Genomic DNA, 18,869 nt, shown 5'->3' on the forward strand with positions numbered 1-18,869 from the left:
TGTTTTCAAAAAGATCCATCGGTGTAGTGGCCTCTGTATACACAACTTCTCAGTTTTGTTTTGTAGATCAGCGATTCTGTTAACACCCGGTTTTTACACATTAGTATGTATTTGTGTTGTCAACATTTTGTTTTGCCTGTTTGTTTTTCTTTTTTTTTTGCTGAGTGTTGTTGCTATGGCAGATTTCCAGGCTTGTGTTTGGTGCACCATGTTGTCCTCAGCGTATAAATAAGCCCAAGAGAAGTAGGTCAGGTTTTTTTCTTCTCTCTTCTCTCTCTGTCTCTCTCTCTCTCTCTGTCTCTCTCTCTCTCTTTGTCTCTCTCGACATCCCTCAGATCACTGTTTTGAGCTCCCCCATCCCTCCCACCCCTCCTTTCTCTCCTCTTTATCCGTCTTTCCTCTACCACCTCTCTGTCTTCCAGCCCCGTTACATCCTGCCCTGTCTCCTCCTGACACTGCGGAGGAGAGCGATGCTCGCCGAAGCCTTCCCATTAGACATAATGGGCTCTCCCCCACCCAAACCCTTTCCACTGGCGGTTCTTTACTGCAGGCGCTCCGTTTAGAAGATAACTGACGCTGCAATATAAAATACATAAACGCCAAACAAACAAAAAAAAAAGTCACGTCAGTTCAAGCAAGAATTTTAATATTTTTTTCTTTTGCCGGTGGTTACATTTGTAGGGCTTTGCCTGTAGAGCAGCTGACCAGAAAAGTGTGAAGAGAAAAGCTGAATATTTCTAAGTGCACACTGCTACATGTGGATCTACTTTGGATCTACATGCACATTGATATTTAAGTATTCTCTGAGATATTCAGTTTTGGATTATTCGAAACAATATCTCGTTCACCACAATTCCCATGACCTTATATTATTGCATTGTGAGGATTTCAGAATAAGGCATGGATGAGTAGGGCAGCGTTTCCCAACCCAGTCCTCAAGGAACCCCTATCCTGCAGATTTTCATTGTAACCCTGCATAGGTAGCCCTGCTTGTACTTACTCAACCGATCATCTCGCAGCACTTAATTATGCAAGGTGTGCAACATCTGACATAATTCATTGCTGATTGGTTGAATAACTACAAACATGTACCTATTCAGGGTTGCAAAGAAAATCTGCAGGATAGCGGTTCCATGAGGACTGGGTTGGGAAACACCAGAGTAGGATACCAATGTATGTTCAGCCTTTAGCCTCTCCTTGTTGTTTTTGGTTTTCTCATGCTGTTTAACTGGCTGTATATGGGGATATCAGGGAGTGGGATATCAAGGTGCTCATTCTAGTAAACCGATGCATGCATGTAAGAACACTTACTGGCCAGTTCCTTTGGCTAAATATGACCCAAAATGTGTTTTCTACATTTTAGGGTCTATCACACCATTTTGGGAGGGACGTGGATTTTTTTTTCCCTTACTAGTTTCTCACTTTAAGTAGCCAAATGTTTTTTTTGGGGGGTTTTGCCATAGGTCAGGCAGCTCATTTCTCAACATATTAGCCATGGTGGTTTCCGGGCACCCATATGCCCTGTAATGCTGCCTGCCATGCTGAAGCGAGGACTGTCGATCGATGAAAGCCTTTCTCGTCCCTTCATCCTTCTATTACTTGGCCGAATCAGCTTCACTTTTAGGAATCAGAAAAGGAGGATTGGTTGTATTGGTTCCATTACTCATGAGATGAATATACTTGGCAAACTGCCCGCATACCATATATTAAACATGACACAGCACATTTTAAAAATAGTTTCTGGGGGGGGGGTAAGCAAGTACATTTAAGAAAATAGAACTAAAATAAAAGGTCAGGAGTTGGAGTCTTTTCTACACCATCTATATGTGCTCCATTAGAGCCTGACTAGTTGCACAGATCTACAGTATGTTGCATTAAGATCTGACTATTTTGAAAATGGCAAAAGAAAGATTTTTTTCACAAGATAAAGTATAATGGATAGATATGGACAGAGTCTAAATAGGCATAAATGTATAACTATGTAGTTAGTATAGTTGTGATGTTGAGAACTGACACAGGATTGTTGGTTCAGGTGCTTGATACCAATAGAAGGGTGCTAATGGCCATAGCTGGATTGCAGTGGGCAGTTTGGGTGTTATGATAAAGGCCAGCGGTGGAGGAAAGAAGCTTGTGCCTAGTTGTTTTGGTTCAGCTTGCTCCTTATCGCTTCCTGGAAGGGAAGATGGGATGATGTAGTTGCCAGGGTGTGAGAGGTCACAGATCATCTATCCGCATGTTTAATGGACCTGCAGGCGTAGAGGTTCTGTAAGATGTGCAGGCTTGAGTCGGCAATCCTTTTCCGCTACCCTGATGATCCCTTGTTGTTTGGCTCCGTAGTCAGACAGTCATGGAGGAGGCGAGGACAGGATCAATGAAGGCTGTGTAGAAGTGGGCCATTATTGTTTGCAGCTGGGTGGATTACCTCAGCTGCCAGTAGAAGAACATCCCCTGCTGGTGGAGTTTTGAATGATGGGACTTGGATTTTTCTATAACCTTCTGGCAACTTGAATGACTGAAACGGTGATCATTTTCAAGTTATCGATGTTTAAAGGAAGGGGTGGAGGTTGACTTTTTTTTTAATGTTCACAATTTTCTCCACAGTCTTCACTGCAATAAAGCTTATATTCAGGATTATATCCAGGTAACAAATACTAACTAGCATCTTTACCATGGTTGGAGACACTCTCTGTGTACCACTGTTGAGATTTTTGACCGGTTGGGACGACGATCACTGGTGCAGCAGCAAACAGTATAGGAACATGATGCCTCTGTTTGACAGGTAATCTACCAATTCCACAGTCAGTATTATAGTAAAACAGCATTCTCATATACAGTGGTGTGAAAAAGTGTTTGCCTCCTTCCTGATTTCTTATTTTTTTGCATGTTTGTCACACTTAAATGTTTCAGATCATCAAACAAATTTAAATATTAGACAAAGATAACACAAGTAAACACAAAATGCAGTTTTTAAATGAAGGTTTTTATTATTAAGGGAAAAGAAAAATCCAAACCTACATGGCCCTGTGTGAAAAACTGATTGCCCCCCCCCCTGTTAAAACATAAATTAAGTGTGGTTTATCACATCTTTGGAAAGCTGAGTTCAATTTCTCTAGCCATACCCAGGCCTGATTACTGCCACACCTCTTCTCAATCAAGAAATCACTTAAACAGTACCTGCCTGACAAAGTGAAGTAGACCAAAAGATCCTCAAAAGCTAGACATCATGCTGCGATCCAAAGAAATTCAGGAACAAATGAGAAACAAAGTAATTGAAATCTATCAGTCTGGAAAAGGTTATAAAGCCATTTCTAAAGCTTTGGGACTCCAGCGAACCACAGTGAGAGCCATTATCCACAAATGGCGAAAACATGGAACAGTGGTGAACCTTCCCAGGAGTGGCCGGCCGGCCAAAATTACCCCAAGAGCGCAGCGATGACTCATCCAAGAGGTCACAAAAGACCCCACAACAACATCCAAAGAACTGCAGGCCTCACTTGCCTTAGTTAAGGTCAGTGTTCATGACTCCACCATAAGAAAGAGACTGGGCAAAAATGGCCTGCATGGCAGAATTCCAAGACGAAAACCACTGCTGAGCAAAAAGAACATAAAGGCTCGTCTCAGTTTTACCAGAAAACACCTTGATGATCCCCAAGACTTTTGGGAAAATACTCTGTGGACTGACGAGACAAAAGTTGAACTTTTATGAAGGTGTGTGTCCCATTACATCTGGCGTAAAAATAACACAGCATTTCAGAAAAGGAACATCATACCAACAGTAAAATATGGTGGTGGTAGTGTGATGGTCTGGGGCTGTTTTGCTGCTTCAGGACCTGGAAGACTTGCTGTGGTAAATGGAACCACGAATTCCGCTGTCTACCAAAAAGTCCGGCCATCTGTTCGTGACCTCAAGCTGAAGCGCACTTGGGTTCTGCAGCAGGACAATGATCCAAAACACACCAGCAAGTCCACCTCTGAATGGCTTAAGAAAAACAAAATGAAGACTTTGGAGTGGCCTAGTCAAAGTCCTGACCTGAATCCGATTGAGATGCTGTGGCATGACCTTAAAAAGGCGGTTCATGCTCGAAAACCCTCCAATGTGGCTGAATTACAACAATTCTGCAAAGATGAGCGGGCCAAAATTCCTCCACAGCGCTGTAAAAGACTCATTGCCAGTTATCGCAAACGCTTGTTGCAGTTGTTGCTGCTAAGGGTGGCCCAACCAGTTATTAGGTTTAGGGGGCAATCAGTTTTTCACACAGGGCCATGTAGGTTTGGATTTTTCTTTTCCCTTAATAATAAAAACCTTCATTTAAAAACTGCATTTTGTGTTTACTTGTGTTATCTTTGTCTAATATTTAATTTTGTTTGATGATCTGAAACATTTAAGTGTGACAAACATGCAAAAAAATAAGAAATCAGGAAGGGGGCAAACACTTTTTCACACCACTGTAGTTTCATGCAATTTTGTAATATATTAGACTGCCTATGTTAGCTTTGGTCTCAGGATGCCCTTTTTACAAAAGTGGGAACTGTTTACTACCCATCTGATGGGACACAAGTGACAATTTCTTTTACAGCTTGTTTTTAATACTCATTGCCAGAGGGAGGGACAGATCGGGGAAATCACATATTTCAGCTTTACGCTTTGAGTTATTTTTGCTTCGCCAGGAAATGCTTGGCCTATTGTCTGTTTGTTGACTTATTGTTTGCTGATGATAATGAACACAATCAGCACTGTATCATATGCAGACCTGTGGAGCTTTTCAGTGGGCTCTTGTGAAGGTGCAGTTACTGGTGTATGACCTCACGACCCTGTTGAAAACCGGTACTTAGGGTAGGTTAGTGTCCATTGTGCCGAGTGGAACTCGGTAATCCACCAGCAGATCGGGGTCAAGCCCATTGCAAAGCTTGGACTGCTCTTTCCTCAGATTGAGTTGCAGACATTGCGGAACCTTTACATTAGCTCTAACAACTTACAGAAATGGGCTACGGGGAGATGTCAGGGGCAATCAAGGACATCTCAGAGCTCCAGCCTCTTCTGCTTTGACTCGGGGCCAGCAGCGCATGCAGTTAATGTATTTCAAATGGTGTGTTAGTCCACATTGCTTTCCATAGCAATCCTTTTGCTTAGCAGCACAGCCTGGTCAGGAGTTTTATGGGCCCTAGTAAAGGTCAATCTCTCTAGAGTACTTTAGCTGTGTTTTGGCTAAGAGCAATCTGGCGAAACACAGAGTCTCCTGGGGAGCCCCTCTCTAAATACTGACTGGTAGAGGAATTGAGTTTATTGTTTAACGTGGTTGAACAACTGAGGAACTGTGGACACATGCGTCTCTATTAAACCACAGGATACTGAGCAAGCAAGAACAAGAGCTTTACATTCAACACAGTTTTGTCTTCATGTACAGTACCAGGCATTAAGACATAAATATGCTTTTGATTTCTGTATTTTGCTCGAGTGGCTAGTTTAAAGGTATCAGTCTTTTGACACTATTGCTCGCATATCAGTATGTTTGCAAAGAATTTGGACTTTTAATTTCCAGCTCAGTATTAATGTACCACTGGACTCTACACCGTGTATGAAGAAAGGGCATATTTTATATACCGGGCATTTTCTTGTCAATTTAAAAAGGGTCTTTCAGAAGCCTGAGAGGGTGCACCAGCTGTTTCTTACCTCAGATTACTAATGACACCCGTACGATGTGTATGCAATATGAGGGAAACGTTTCTCCTTTTCTTCAAAAAAAATAAGGAAAGCCAAACGTTGCTGACTAATTTATGAGTTTCTGCTTGAACTCCTCAGTGGATGTGGATTGGGGAGACTGAAGGAGCGCTTTGAAGTCTCTCTGAAGCACTTCCATAGCAACAGTGCATCAACCAGGCCTCTTTGTGTTTCTTGCTCTTGGCAAATGCTGCCTTCTGAATGAGTGTTAATACATCAGGGTAAACATTACATCTGAAGTGAAAGCTTTTCAACAGGCGATTTTGTACTTGGTGGTGTCCCTGGGGTTCTCGATTACAAACTACATCTCCTCCGAAACTAATAAAGCTATGTATAAAACCACACAGACTCAAAAAAAAAAAGTGCAAAAAGCCAGTCAACGTGGGGCGTCCGGGTAGCGTAGTGGTTTATTCTGTTGCCCACCAACACGGGGATCGCCAGTTGAAATCCCTGTGTTGGCTTGGTCAGGCGTCCCTACAGACACAATTGGCCATGGCTGCGGGTGGGGAGCCGGATGTGGGCATGCGTCCTGGTCGCTGCACTAGTGCCTCCTGTGGTCGGTCGGGGTGCCCGTTCGGGGGGGAGGGGGAACTGGGGGGAATAGCGTGATCCTCCCATGCACTACGTCCCCCTGGCGAAACTCCTCACTGTCAAGTGAAAAGAAATGGCTGGCGACTCCACATGTATCGGAGGAGGCATGTGGTAGTCTGCAGCCCTCCCCGGATCAGCAGAGGGGGTGGAGCAGCAACCAGGACAGCTTGGAAGAGTGTAATTGCATGGGTACAATTGGGGAGAAAAAGGGGGAAATATCCCCCCCCCCCAAAAAAAAAAAAACCAGTCAACGAACACTCTTTAGGCCATCTTATATAACATGGAGTGAATTTCAGCTGATTCAGTTCTACAGTAGAGGTGGGAGATGTGAAGCATCTTTACATGTCCTTCCCCCTTCCTCCTTCCTCACTGCAGACAAGCAGCATCCTGGCTTTGGGGAGGTTCAAAGTCTCACAGAACAACGATGTAGATACTCTGGTTCAGAACGAGCTTTAGGAAGGTTGAGGCACCAAATCATAAAATCACATTGCACCTATTAAAGAGCAAGTATAGTGAGCAGCAACACAATGCTATGAGCTACAATGGAGAAAAAGGATTTTTTTTTCTGATGTAAGATAGAGTAAACAGCAGGTGATGATGCTGCTTGGTGGAAAAGTGTGTAACGGATGTAGTCTGAAGGAGTGTAACAGACACCCAGAAACCAGTCTGCACACAGTCGTAGAGATCCACCCATCAATTATCCAAGCTGCTTACCCCAACCGGGGTCGTGGGTATGCTGGAGCCTATCCCAGCAGTCTCTGGTCAGCAGGCGGGGAGACACCATGGACAGGTCGCCAGTCCATCACAAGGCCGAGACACACACACATTCACACCTAGGGACAATTTAGTACGGCCGATTCACCTGACCTTCATGTCTTTGGACTGCGGGAGGAAATCAGAGCACCTGGAGGAAACCCACGCAGACACTAGCAGAACATGCAAACTCCACACAGAGGACGACCTGGGACAACCCCCAAGGTTGGACTACCAGGGGGTTTGAACCCAGGACCTTCTTGCTGTGAGGCAACAGCGCTAACCACCGGGCCAATATGCTGCCAGTCTTAGAAATGTTAAGGGTCAAATTCAGCTGATTAACTGTAAAAGTTGGCAATTTAAAATGGCGTTAGAGTAGAACAGAAATGATGAGGATGAATCATGCAGTATTTACCAGAGTAACTGCTGCGCAGCCTGTCGCTTTGCTAATTTCCTCACACGACGCTATTTATTTGTCACTATTAAGTGCTAATTCACATTTGTCGTGATTGTGTCCGCCATTGTCTTGGCTCAGTTTGCCACTGTAGTTGAAGAGTGTTAATTCTGTGTCTTTCTGTGTGTGTCTGTCCTACAGAAAGCTTACTGTGGCCACTGCAGTGAAAGGATATGGGGGCTAGGAAGGCAGGGCTACAAGTGTATCAACTGCAAACTGCTGGTCCATAAGCGCTGTCACAAACTTGTCCCTCTGACCTGCCGAAAGCTTATGGTGAGTACTTTAGGGGAGTCCATCACATCTCCAGCACCATTCTGCAGGGGTGGCCCATCATATCCACAGCTTATTGAATGTTGGTCACTGCATTTGTGGTACATATATCATGCAACCCGAGCCACTTTTCTTTGAGATGTCTTTATATTGTGACTTTTTTTTTATTATTCATTTTGCTTTTTGGTAGATGATAAAAATTTGTTCTTTATTACTATCAGATATATCTCTGCCCCTCACATTTACTTCTTCTTCTTCTTCTTCTTCTTCTTCTACTTCTTCGAAGCTTCTACGAATTCTCTTCTATGAAGAGTTTCTACGAATCATGACCATCTTACATTTAAATGCATTAACATAAAGGCAAAGAAAGCTGTTTTCATTTTGCTCCTGGGCAAAGCTTTATTTTTATGGTTTATGTTTGCTATACATTCATATTTATTAAAGATAAGAGGGATCCGTGCTGAAAAAGAATGACTTGTAAAGCTTTCTTTACAGAGTTTTTGGTTTTGTAAACATGGGCTTCGTGAAGCTGGCTTTCTCTTTTTCTGTTTTCTAACACTTGCTCTTTATTGAAATAAGTGATCAATTTTGAGAATAGTGGCAGATGGCCAACGCGCTATTCAAACATGTAATCAATCAATTTGCCAATCAATCAAGCTGTAATTTAACACAGAATCCCAAATCCACCCCCAGGAGACCAAAGTCCTACTCAGAAGCTCAATTAAATCAATACAGTCGTCACTATTGTATTATAACTATACCCTTTTTAGCAATAGTAACCTTTTGTAAAGCTGTCTGGAATCTTCCTTTTGATCACAGCATTGACGGTCATGCAAGATAAGAGAGGTTCAAGCTTGATAACATGAAAACACAAAATCTCTTTACCAATGAGGAAGCCACCATGCCTCTATGCAGCACTGTTTCCATGCATTGTCTGGTTGAGAGCATCTCTCTCAATAGAGGCATGTTTCTCTCGTCCCCGGCTAAGATTATTTATCATACACTGTGTCAGCTCACGGCAGCCATGCATGGATATTTAGGTGGATTTGTGACTTTTTTTCTTCAGGATCCAGTCATGCCATCACAAGAGCCCTCTTTAGATGAGAAGAGTGAAGAGGTGGACCTCCCCCCAGAAGACACAGAGGACACGAATGGAAGTAGGACTTGAATCTCTCTCTTTTTGAAACTAAAGAATTGAGTGCTGATGTTAGACTGCTGTCTGTGTTTTATGGCGTAAAAGGAAAACAAAAATCTTACGAGGCCAACTGTTATTTGAAAGTTCGGTAACACTTTCTATGAAGCTCGCATCTGTAACGCCCTATAAGCATCTATAACGCCTTATAAGCATCTATTGCTTCTGTAACGCCCATACTTTCCTATAATGTGTATTACAATGACTAACGGCTATGGCTGAAGACTGTGAAATAGCACTGAAGTGTCATTATGCATCTCTACAAAACTTCAGCAAAACAAGTTGGCTATGATGCATTATGACATTTGACAGATAAACAGGCTAATGATGACGTATTTATAATGCATAAATCCATTTTAAATTGACATAATGTACCATAAAGGGGGTTATGAGGTGTTGTGAGGGCGTATGCATGGTTATAATGAATCTTACAATGACTTATAGCTACACTTATAGGGTGTTATAGATGCTTATAGGCCATTGTAGATGCAAGCTTCATAGAAAGTGTTACTGAAAGTTCTTGTGTGCAGAATATGGATCCTGATAAATCATCCAAGAACATGGTAGATACATTTAAATATGTTCTGGAATATGACAGCTGGCAAGAACAGTACCAAAAGTCTGATTGTGCTGCCTCACTTTTTATTCTGGCGGTGTACTCAGATTTGAGATGAAATTACACGTTTTATTTGCATTTTGTCAAGAAGCAGACTCAAGTGCAAATTCGTAAAAGCAAACTTATTATGTTGCATGTTTCAAGTATAGTAACGTATTGAAAAATAATTTATTACAGTTTGGAAAGTTTGTCTTTAGGTTAAAGTAAAAAATTCAGGTTTGCCTGTATCTTCTGAAGAATCTGAAGAACTGTAAAGCAAGTTCAGGTCTATTATTCTTGCTCAAGATGTTGAAAACCCAGTAGTTTAAATGCACAATATTTTTAAAACCACTTTATTTATTTTATTTTATTTATTTATCTTTATTTATTTATTTTTATTTTATTTATTATGTTGCTTTGTTGTTGAGATTTTGTTGAATTTCAAAATGAGGGGTAAGATTTGATTCGATCTTCTTGAGATCCTGATATGGTGGTCATATCGTACATCACAATTTGGACTTGCTTGACTTAATCCTTATGAGTAATATGTTGCCCAAATAGAGGCTCTACTTTGCCCCCTGACAAAACCTGACAAAGAATCATGTAACTACTTAAATAAAGGACTCTCCTGGGTTGAGTGAGGGATTCAGTATAATCTCAACAATCACTGGTCCCTGAGATAAATGAGGGCCTTCATCCCATCTAAGATTATGTATTAAGCTGCTGGGCAGTGTCTTAAGTAGGAGAATGCAGCATCTTTGAGGGAGGGCTGATTGTGACGGGTGCCTTTGGCAGGAGCTTTACTGACAATCTGCTCAACTTCCTGACGTTTCTGTGAGGACAATGGCAAAGAATTCAAAGAAAACCCAATCATGAAATAGAGGTGACCATAAAAGGGAGGTAGAGACACCCATCACTCATGTTTTTATGTTTTCTTACTTAGCAGACACGTAATCCAGGGTGCATGTCATGTCAAGCACAAATGTTGTGAGTACACATTAGGTGGATCACCAACAGCGATGCGAAGGAATGTTTTTCAGGAATCAGGAAAACTTTATTTGAAATATTTTTCCCCCAGCCCACAGCAGTGCAACACAAAGACAAACACATATCTAAAACCTATGAGAACACATATATCAAACTACCAAAAAAAATTACTGTCCAGCAGAGTGAATGCCAGGGTGATTGTCGGAACTGCCGGTCTGCATGGGCTAGCAGTTAGCTTAGCCTGCCCTGCTTCCACGTCCTGTCAGACCGCCCTCGGTGTTTCTTCCTCGGGTGCAGCTCCAGGCAGGGCCATGGTCCCTGGGCCCACTAGACGCAGTGGACCAGGCTCCCTTTTGAGCCTTTTTTGAAGAAAGTAAGCGAGTCAGTTGCACTGATGGAAAATGGGAATTAGTTTCACCATCAGTGCCAGCTGAGCGATAAGTCCGGATGTAGAGCTCAGTGCTTTTGAAGTGGACATGGACAGCAGCCTTCCAGGGGCAGAACAAAGAGGGGGAGCAGAGTGTACATGTTAATGGGACTTTGCAGGTAAATTGGTGCAGTTCTTGGAACTGCCCTGCAGCAAGGTTTTAAACTTAATGCAGGCAGCAACCCGGAGGGCAGTGTGCAGCTTCTCTTGACTGTAATGTCAATTTATTGGTTTGAACCGTGGAGTCGACTGCAAATGTCAATCCACTAATAACGTTAGAGGAATCCTGTGTTAGAGTTCAGTTCTACTTATCCTATTTGCAGACAAATAAAAAAACGATGATAAATAGACGGGCATTGCATTCATCCAGCGCTTTACCACAAATGACAAAAGTTTGCATGGAAGCAGTGTTTAGTATCCCTCTGGTAGAGTTCAGCACACTTGTAAACTCTCTGACAAGGAAACTCGGAGGTTTTTTGGTGACTGGTTGCGGTGCACCACCATATTTTAGGGCACATTATGTTAATCTTATTTTAGTTTAGTTGTTGGCTGTGGTCAGACTGTTATAATCCAGAAAATGTTTCACTGAAGGCAAACTAACTGCTTCTGGTTTCCCATAAAAGCTGGTGGACAGTACGCCCGCCCAAGTTGTTTTACCCTTGGCTGCTGTGACACAAGCCAGGCCTGCTTCATCTCCCACCATCCAGTATCACTCTCTGTCAAACCTGTTATACATACACACACACACACACACACACACACATATATATATATATATATATATACATACATTCATACATACATACACACACACACACACACATATATGGATATATAGATAGATAGATAGATAGATAGATAGATAGATAGATAGATAGATAGATAGATAGATAGATAGATAGATAGATAGATAGATAGATAGATAGATAGATAGATAGATAGATAGATAGATAGACAGACACACATGTTCCATCTAACCCCTCACTGCCAACTCTCCAGGCTTGTGATTGTATAAAGAGATTAAAAAAGAAAATCCCAATGCATCTTCACAATCTTGTTTTCCCCTGACTGAAAGTTTCAGCCAGACATCTTTCTTTTGTGCGACAGGCCAAATGAAATTAGAGCATACAGCGAAAGCGCAGACCTTACGGGCTTGACTTTCCCTCTGTTTTAAGAGGATGTGTCCCTGGACTACTGAAGAGGGGTTATTTTGGCAGACAGTGCTTGCTTGTAAACGTCTTTAGACACACTGTTTGTCCTACATTCTAGAAAATCGTCTTAATACTAATAATAATGTTCTCAAAAGCACTTAGATAACCAGTTAGATGAACTACATCCCATTAAGTTGACCTCTTAATGTTATACAACTGCCAAGGTGCCCAGAGTATCACGGTTTGGTACACATGCTGGTGTATAGAATAATAGTTGGCTGACCCAGTTTGTCACGACCTGTTCAGAACAAGCCCTGCTGCACTTGGCTAACCATACCGCCATCTGCTGGTGAAGAAATAGAACTGTTATACCACTACTACTTAATAATAACAATAATAATAATAATAATATTTGTTGTTGTTCTGTTTTATGAGCAAAACAACAGCAACAAAATAGTAAATCACTTTTCATCGACAGGAGATCTCATCGACTCAGGGCGGGTAACTGTTAACTACTCGTAGGGATTGCATTTATAAAAGGGTGAGGTTTGAGCCTACCTTAGTACCCCCATGCGTCTTATATTTTCTGATGCTGCTGGGGTGTATGACACCGATTATGACGTGTTGTACTGCGTGACTTAAAACGGTGAGACCTTCGTGATCACCGTGGAGAAATTGGTTGTTGACAGCAGTTGCATGTTCAGAGGCAAGGACAAAGTACTGAAGATGAGAATACAACCAAATGGTCAGTGCTGCTGCAATAAACAAGGACATGCTCAGCTAGAGAGATAGATATGTTTTTAAGCTGTATGTGCAAGTGTAGCATGCACCACCAGCTGTTCCAAAAATAATGTTCTTAGTTTCACATTGATGTGCAGATCTTGTGACAATTCATGTGTTGGAGTTTTGATGTGAATGAAAATATGGCTACGAATAGAGACAAGGAATGGAAATCCCTGTGAGATTATCATTCTAGATTTCTGCATCTTAAACATTGCAACGATACGAACAGCAAAAAAAAAAGAAGAAGAAAAACTGTAGATTCAGGGAAGAGCTGTCACTCAAGGCATTTTCACATTCGTACCTTTCATCCCGCAGTTGATTTGCAGGAACATATGCTAGCTCAAATGTAAAGATATGCACAGAACTATGTGTGAGTTTTAGCACAGACAAGGGTCTCGTGCTCGTGTACTAATGAGTACCAGTGAATTGGTTGCCTGCTGGGTTGGGGCCAGTGTGGCAGGCAGCATGGTGCTGCTGTATGGCAAATGGTGTAAAAGACGTCTTGAAGCAATCTCCTGTACACCCCAGTGAGTCAAAAACTCAAACATAGTAACTTAATTATTTTAAGATAGAGCGCAGGAGGAGAACTGTCAAAGATGGAGTTCAATTTGGACCTCGTCCTCCCCTCTACCTCTGCTACCAAGTTGTCCTGGCTGAATGTTACGACAGAGCTGGCTTTTCGGGTTTTTTGTGTGTTTTTGTTTGTTTTGTTTTTTGTTTTTTTGTGGATTTTTTCCCCCTTTTTCTCTCCAGTTGTATCTGGCCAATTACCCCACTCTTCCGAGCCATCCCGATCTCTGCTCCACCCTCTCTGCCGAGCCGGGGCATGCTGCAGACTACCACTAATCCTCCTCTGATACATTTGGAGTCGCCAGCCGCTTCTTTTCACCTGACAGTGAGGAGACGGCAAAGAGTGAGGAGGTAGCGCATGAGAGGATCACCCTATTCCCCCAGTTCCCCCTTTCCCCAAACGGGTGCCCCGACCGATCAGAGGAGGCGCTAGTGCAGTGACCAGGACACATACCTACATCCAGCTTCCCACCCGCAGACACGACCAATTGTGTCTATAGGGACGCTCCAACCAACCCGGAGGTAACACGGGGATTCGAACCAGCAATCCCTGTGTTGCTAGGCAATGGAATAGACTGCCACGCCACCCGGACGCCCTAGAGCTGGCTTTTCTAACCAGTAATTTTAATCTTGTTGGTATTGCTCACCTCTCAGTACATAACAGTATATACGTAGATCCGTGTGATGACTACTAACTGGTCATAGTTACAGAGAAGGCTGTTACGGACATACACACAATGGAGGATTTTAGCCTCCTCTGGGATGAACACTCCTTCTTCAGTCCCTCCTGTTGGTTGCATCCATCTTGTCAATTCATTCCAGATATCCACACCCAAGAATTTAAAGATGGAGGATACCCACCTCCTCTCCTTAGGTGGTGTCAGGTGTCAGTAGCACTTAGCTCCATCGTATTGATGTTGGGCTGCAGGTTGTTGTCTCGGCAGTCCTACATCTCCATCCCCTCACAAATGAATCTGACAACATCTAGATGTTCCTGATTTAGTACTTCTGATTTGTAACTTTCTGATTGATTAGAAGTGCAACTAATACGTTGTTGTACTCTCTTTCTGCCTGGTGTTTGCAGTACCTTTCTTACCACACAATCGCACAGTGGATAAAGCAGAAGATGTAGATCCAGAGGTAAGAAAGCAAAATGCAAGCGACCTCCATATCACTTCATTGTAGGAACAATACACATAATAATAATAATAATAATAATAATAATAATAATACTTTGATTCTTAATGTTTTCTACTTAGAATTACAATTTCGGAGTAAAATTACTCAGTGCTCAATGCTATTCATGTAGTAGCCAGTGTTTAACTTCAGTCAAACACTAAAAATATCCCTTTGACGCTGAAATCTCAATATATTAGACCTTTGAGTACAGGTCACGAGGTGTGATTTAGTGTCAAACAATTTCTTGAGTGTCTTTGCATGATTTTATCTTTTATAATTTTAAGATGGGGGGGTGGGGGGGCTTGACTCCAAAGCCTATTAAGTTGTCAACCACTGCCATACTGCATTACATACCATTAAACCTCCACCCCACCCCAGGACATCAAAACGGTGGTGGACGGCATCGACGGCATCAAGATTTCTCAGGGCTTGGCGCTGAGCCTGGGTGACTTTGACCTGATCCGCGTGATAGGACGGGGCAGCTACGCCAAGGTGCTGCTGGTGCGGCTGAAGAAGAACGAGCAGGTGTACGCCATGAAGGTGGTGAAGAAGGAGCTGGTGCACGACGACGAGGTGAGATGCCAAGGCACACGGAGAGAGAGAGGGGGAGAGAGAAAGATAGAGATAATTTGAATTTACAACAGCTCTTTATTTAACGAGAAACAAACTTTTAACAATGAACAATGACATCATCAAACACATTCACTCCTGTACATTAACATGCACCGAAAGAGTTCAACTTCCATCACACAACCCAAGATCGATTCAGAGATTTTTCTGTATTTATTTTTTGTCTATTAAAAAAGAAACAGACTTGGGCATCCGGGTAGCGTAGTGGTCTATTCTGTTGCCTATCAATACAGGGATCGCCGGTTCGAATCCCCGTGTTACCTCCGGCTTGGTCGGGCCTCCCTACAGACACAATTGGCCGTGTCTGCAGGTGGGAGGCCGGATGCGGGTATGTGTCCTGGTTGCTGCACTAGCGCCTCTTCTGGTCGGACAGGACGCCTGGTCAGGGGGAAGGGGGAACTGGGGGGAATAGCATGATCCTCCCACGCACTACGTCCCCTGGTGAAACTCCTCACTGTCAGGTGAAAAGAAGCAGCCGGTGACTCCACATGTATTGGAGGAGGCATGTGGTAGTCTGCAGCCCTTCCCGGATCGGTAGAAGGGGTGGAGCAGCGACCGGGACGGCTTGGAAAATAGGGTAATTGGCCAAGTACAATTGGGGAGAAAATTAAAAAAGAAACAGACTTTAACATGACATCTTTTTTTAACGATTTGAACAAAAAGTCACTCCTTCACATTAACCTGTCCAATAAAGACTTCATTTTCCATCTCGGAACCGATTCACATATCAATTGAGAGAGACAGACAGAGAGAGAGAGAGACAGAGAGACAGACACACATATGCAGAGAGACAGACAGACAGACAGACAGACGGACAGACAGAGAGATGTGAACAGGGGAGTGAGTGGTAGACCAAACCAACTGAGAGTCAGAGAAAAGGTAGCGGAGTGAGCAGAGCATGAGCTGAATTGTTTGGGAAGGAGAAAGAAGGAAGATTACAGTGAGGGAGACCGAGTGAGAGGGAGGTAAAGGGTGGAGAGAGAGGGAGAGACGAACGGGGAAACTGCCAAAAGGGTTTAGTCAGGGATTGAAAGCTTCTGAAAGGAGAGAGGAGAAAATATACAAAGGAGGGAAGAGGAGAGAGAGCAGGTAGTGGGAACAGCCTGAAAGAGGGGGAGAGCTTGTGCGTGGTGAAAAGGGCTCAGGATGAAGACGGGATCAACAGGCAGGTGGTGAGTCACTAAGTGAGTGAGGAGGAAGGAGGTGATGTATGCCAGAGACGGACATCTTTTTGGCTGTGGTAAATTCAGATGAACATCATTTATCACTGGGGGCGGCACTGTGGTGTAGTGGTGAGCGTGGTCGCCTCACGACCCTGAGAGAGAGCAGGATAAGCAGCCTGGATAATGGATGGATGGATCACTTATGACTCACTGGATGCAGTGTTTAGGCATTTCAACGCATGTTTACCGAGCCAGAAAACGGAGCTGTGTCGCTTTTTAAGGTGTCTTATTATCCTGGTAATGAAACGCTCCATCCTTGCCATGGAAGATGTTTGACTTTAAATCTTGTATACCAGTGACTTTTGGTGCAGCTTGGATTTAGACTGGTAAAATAGCACCATAACAGGGTTTCTTGGGGGGGGGGGGATACCATCTCCGATAAGCAACAACACTGATGCATCTGACATTACTCAGCTGTAGCAGGAAATGTGTGTCTCATTTAACGGCATTACTGGCCTCGTTGGTTGTGGCGGGTTTTGACTCGTGAGCATCTATTCCACTGACAAACATGCAATAAAATATATTCTATCACTTTTGTTGGATAGATATTAAATAAAACAAAGAAACATGTTAAATGCTGAATTATATACATGACTTCCACATTCGGGCGGCACGGTGGCGCAGTGGTTACCACGGTCACCTCACAGCAGGAAGGTACTAGGTTCGAGCCCCGGGGTAGTCCAACCCTGGGGGTCGTCCCGGGTCGTCCTCTGTGTGGAGTTTGCATGCTCTCCCCGTGTCTGCGTGAGTTTCCTCTGGGGGCTCCGGTTTCCTCCCACAGTCCAAAGACATGTAGGTCAGGTGAATTGGCCGTACTAAATTGTCCCTAGGTGTGAATGTGTGTGTGTGTGTGTGTGAATGTGTGTGTGTGTGTGTGTGTGTGTGTGTGTGTGTGTGTCGGCCCTGTGATGGACTGGCAGCCTGTCCAGGGTGTCTCCCTGCGTGCCGCCCAGTGACTGCTGGGATAGGCTCCAGCATCCCCGCAACCCTGGTTGGGATAAGCGGCTTGGATGATGGATGGATAGATGGACTTCCACATTCAGGATATGATCCATCAGACCCCATGAATCAGTTGACTCTTTTATGTTTCTGTGGCATTATATCAATTTAAGATTTAGACCATTAACTCCAAAGGCTGATCAATTCATTAGACATGACTACTTGATTAAACATTGAACCATAAACATATGACAAATCAATAAGTTAGTCCATCTCATTGCCAGCTGTTGAAATGCTGTTTTTTATTCACCTCAAACTGCTAAAAATGGTTTTCCTTTGCGTTTTGTTTGGACACATCGTGACAGACATAAATCTCCATCTTGTTAAAACCTCACCAGTGCCACAAGAGCAGAGACACTAACACTCTCCCTCTTTTATTGTGAGGCGTTATGTGTTGTTTATCCCCTGCATGGGGTAACAGTCTTTATTAATGTTTAAGCGAGCAGAGGTATTGTTCCTATTTTTGGTGCTAAATCTGCCCGACTGCTCATTATGGTAGCTGAAATGTTCAGCCTGTCTGCAGCCCCTACCCCACCCAGCTGCATTCACTGCAGTTCTTCATACACAGCTGTTGTTGTCATCGGTGATGTTGTTCTGGGAGGCGGTTTGCAAGGGAACGATGCTCAAACAGGAGGAGGAGAAAGTCGGTGCTCCTTTATGCCACTAGATAGAGCTCATGTTCAACCCATCCAGGCTCAGCGCTCATGGCCTCTTCTGCTTAAAACCTGATCAGCCCTTTCTCAGGAGCGCAACTTTAAACATTTGCAACTTTGTCGACACCTTTTCATTCCACTTGTATTCTTAGACATTTTAGGCATAAATCTAACAAGTCTCACTGAAGGTCAGAGCAACAGGTTTACATGATGGAGATGACATTTGCCTACACGCAAGTTGTTTTTTTTGGGGGGAGTTTTTTTGGGGTTTTTTCCCCCCTTTTTTCTCCCCAATTGTATCCGGCCAATTGCCCCACTCTTCCGAGCCATCCCGGTCGCTGCTCCACCCCCTCTGCTGATCCGGGGAGGGCTGCAGACTACCACATGCTTCCTCTAATACATGTGGAGTCACCAGCCGCTTCTTTTCACCTGACAGTGAGAAGTTTCGCCAGGGGGACGTAGCGTGTGGGAGGATCACGCTATCCCCCACCCCCTAGTTCCCCCTCCCCCTGAACAGGTGCCCCGACCGACCAGAGGGGGAGCTAGTGCAGCGACCAGGACATATACCCACATCCAGCTTCCCACCCGCAGATACAGCCCATTGTGTCTGTAGGGACGCTCGACCGAGCCGGAGGTAACACAGGGATTTGAACCAGCGATCCCTGTGTTGGAAGGCAACGGAATAGTCCGCTA

At 43.6% G+C, this 18,869-nt stretch overlaps 1 protein-coding gene across 2 annotated transcripts in view; it reads left to right on the forward strand.

Annotated features, from left to right (window-relative positions):
* The window catches only part of prkcz (protein kinase C, zeta), a 157,233-nt gene that overhangs the window by 82,495 nt on the left and 55,869 nt on the right, over positions 1-18,869 (forward strand). For both annotated transcript variants that reach the window (XM_056273162.1, XM_056273163.1), the window contains 4 exons: positions 7,659-7,790; positions 8,854-8,944; positions 14,577-14,632; positions 15,050-15,244. In XM_056273162.1, the coding sequence (XP_056129137.1) occupies positions 7,659-7,790; positions 8,854-8,944; positions 14,577-14,632; positions 15,050-15,244 (474 nt within the window). The remainder of the gene's footprint in view (positions 1-7,658; positions 7,791-8,853; positions 8,945-14,576; positions 14,633-15,049; positions 15,245-18,869) is intronic.

The sequence above is a fragment of the Lampris incognitus genome, chromosome 2, assembly GCF_029633865.1.
Source record: "Lampris incognitus isolate fLamInc1 chromosome 2, fLamInc1.hap2, whole genome shotgun sequence".
Taxonomy (NCBI): Eukaryota; Metazoa; Chordata; class Actinopteri; order Lampriformes; family Lampridae; genus Lampris; species Lampris incognitus.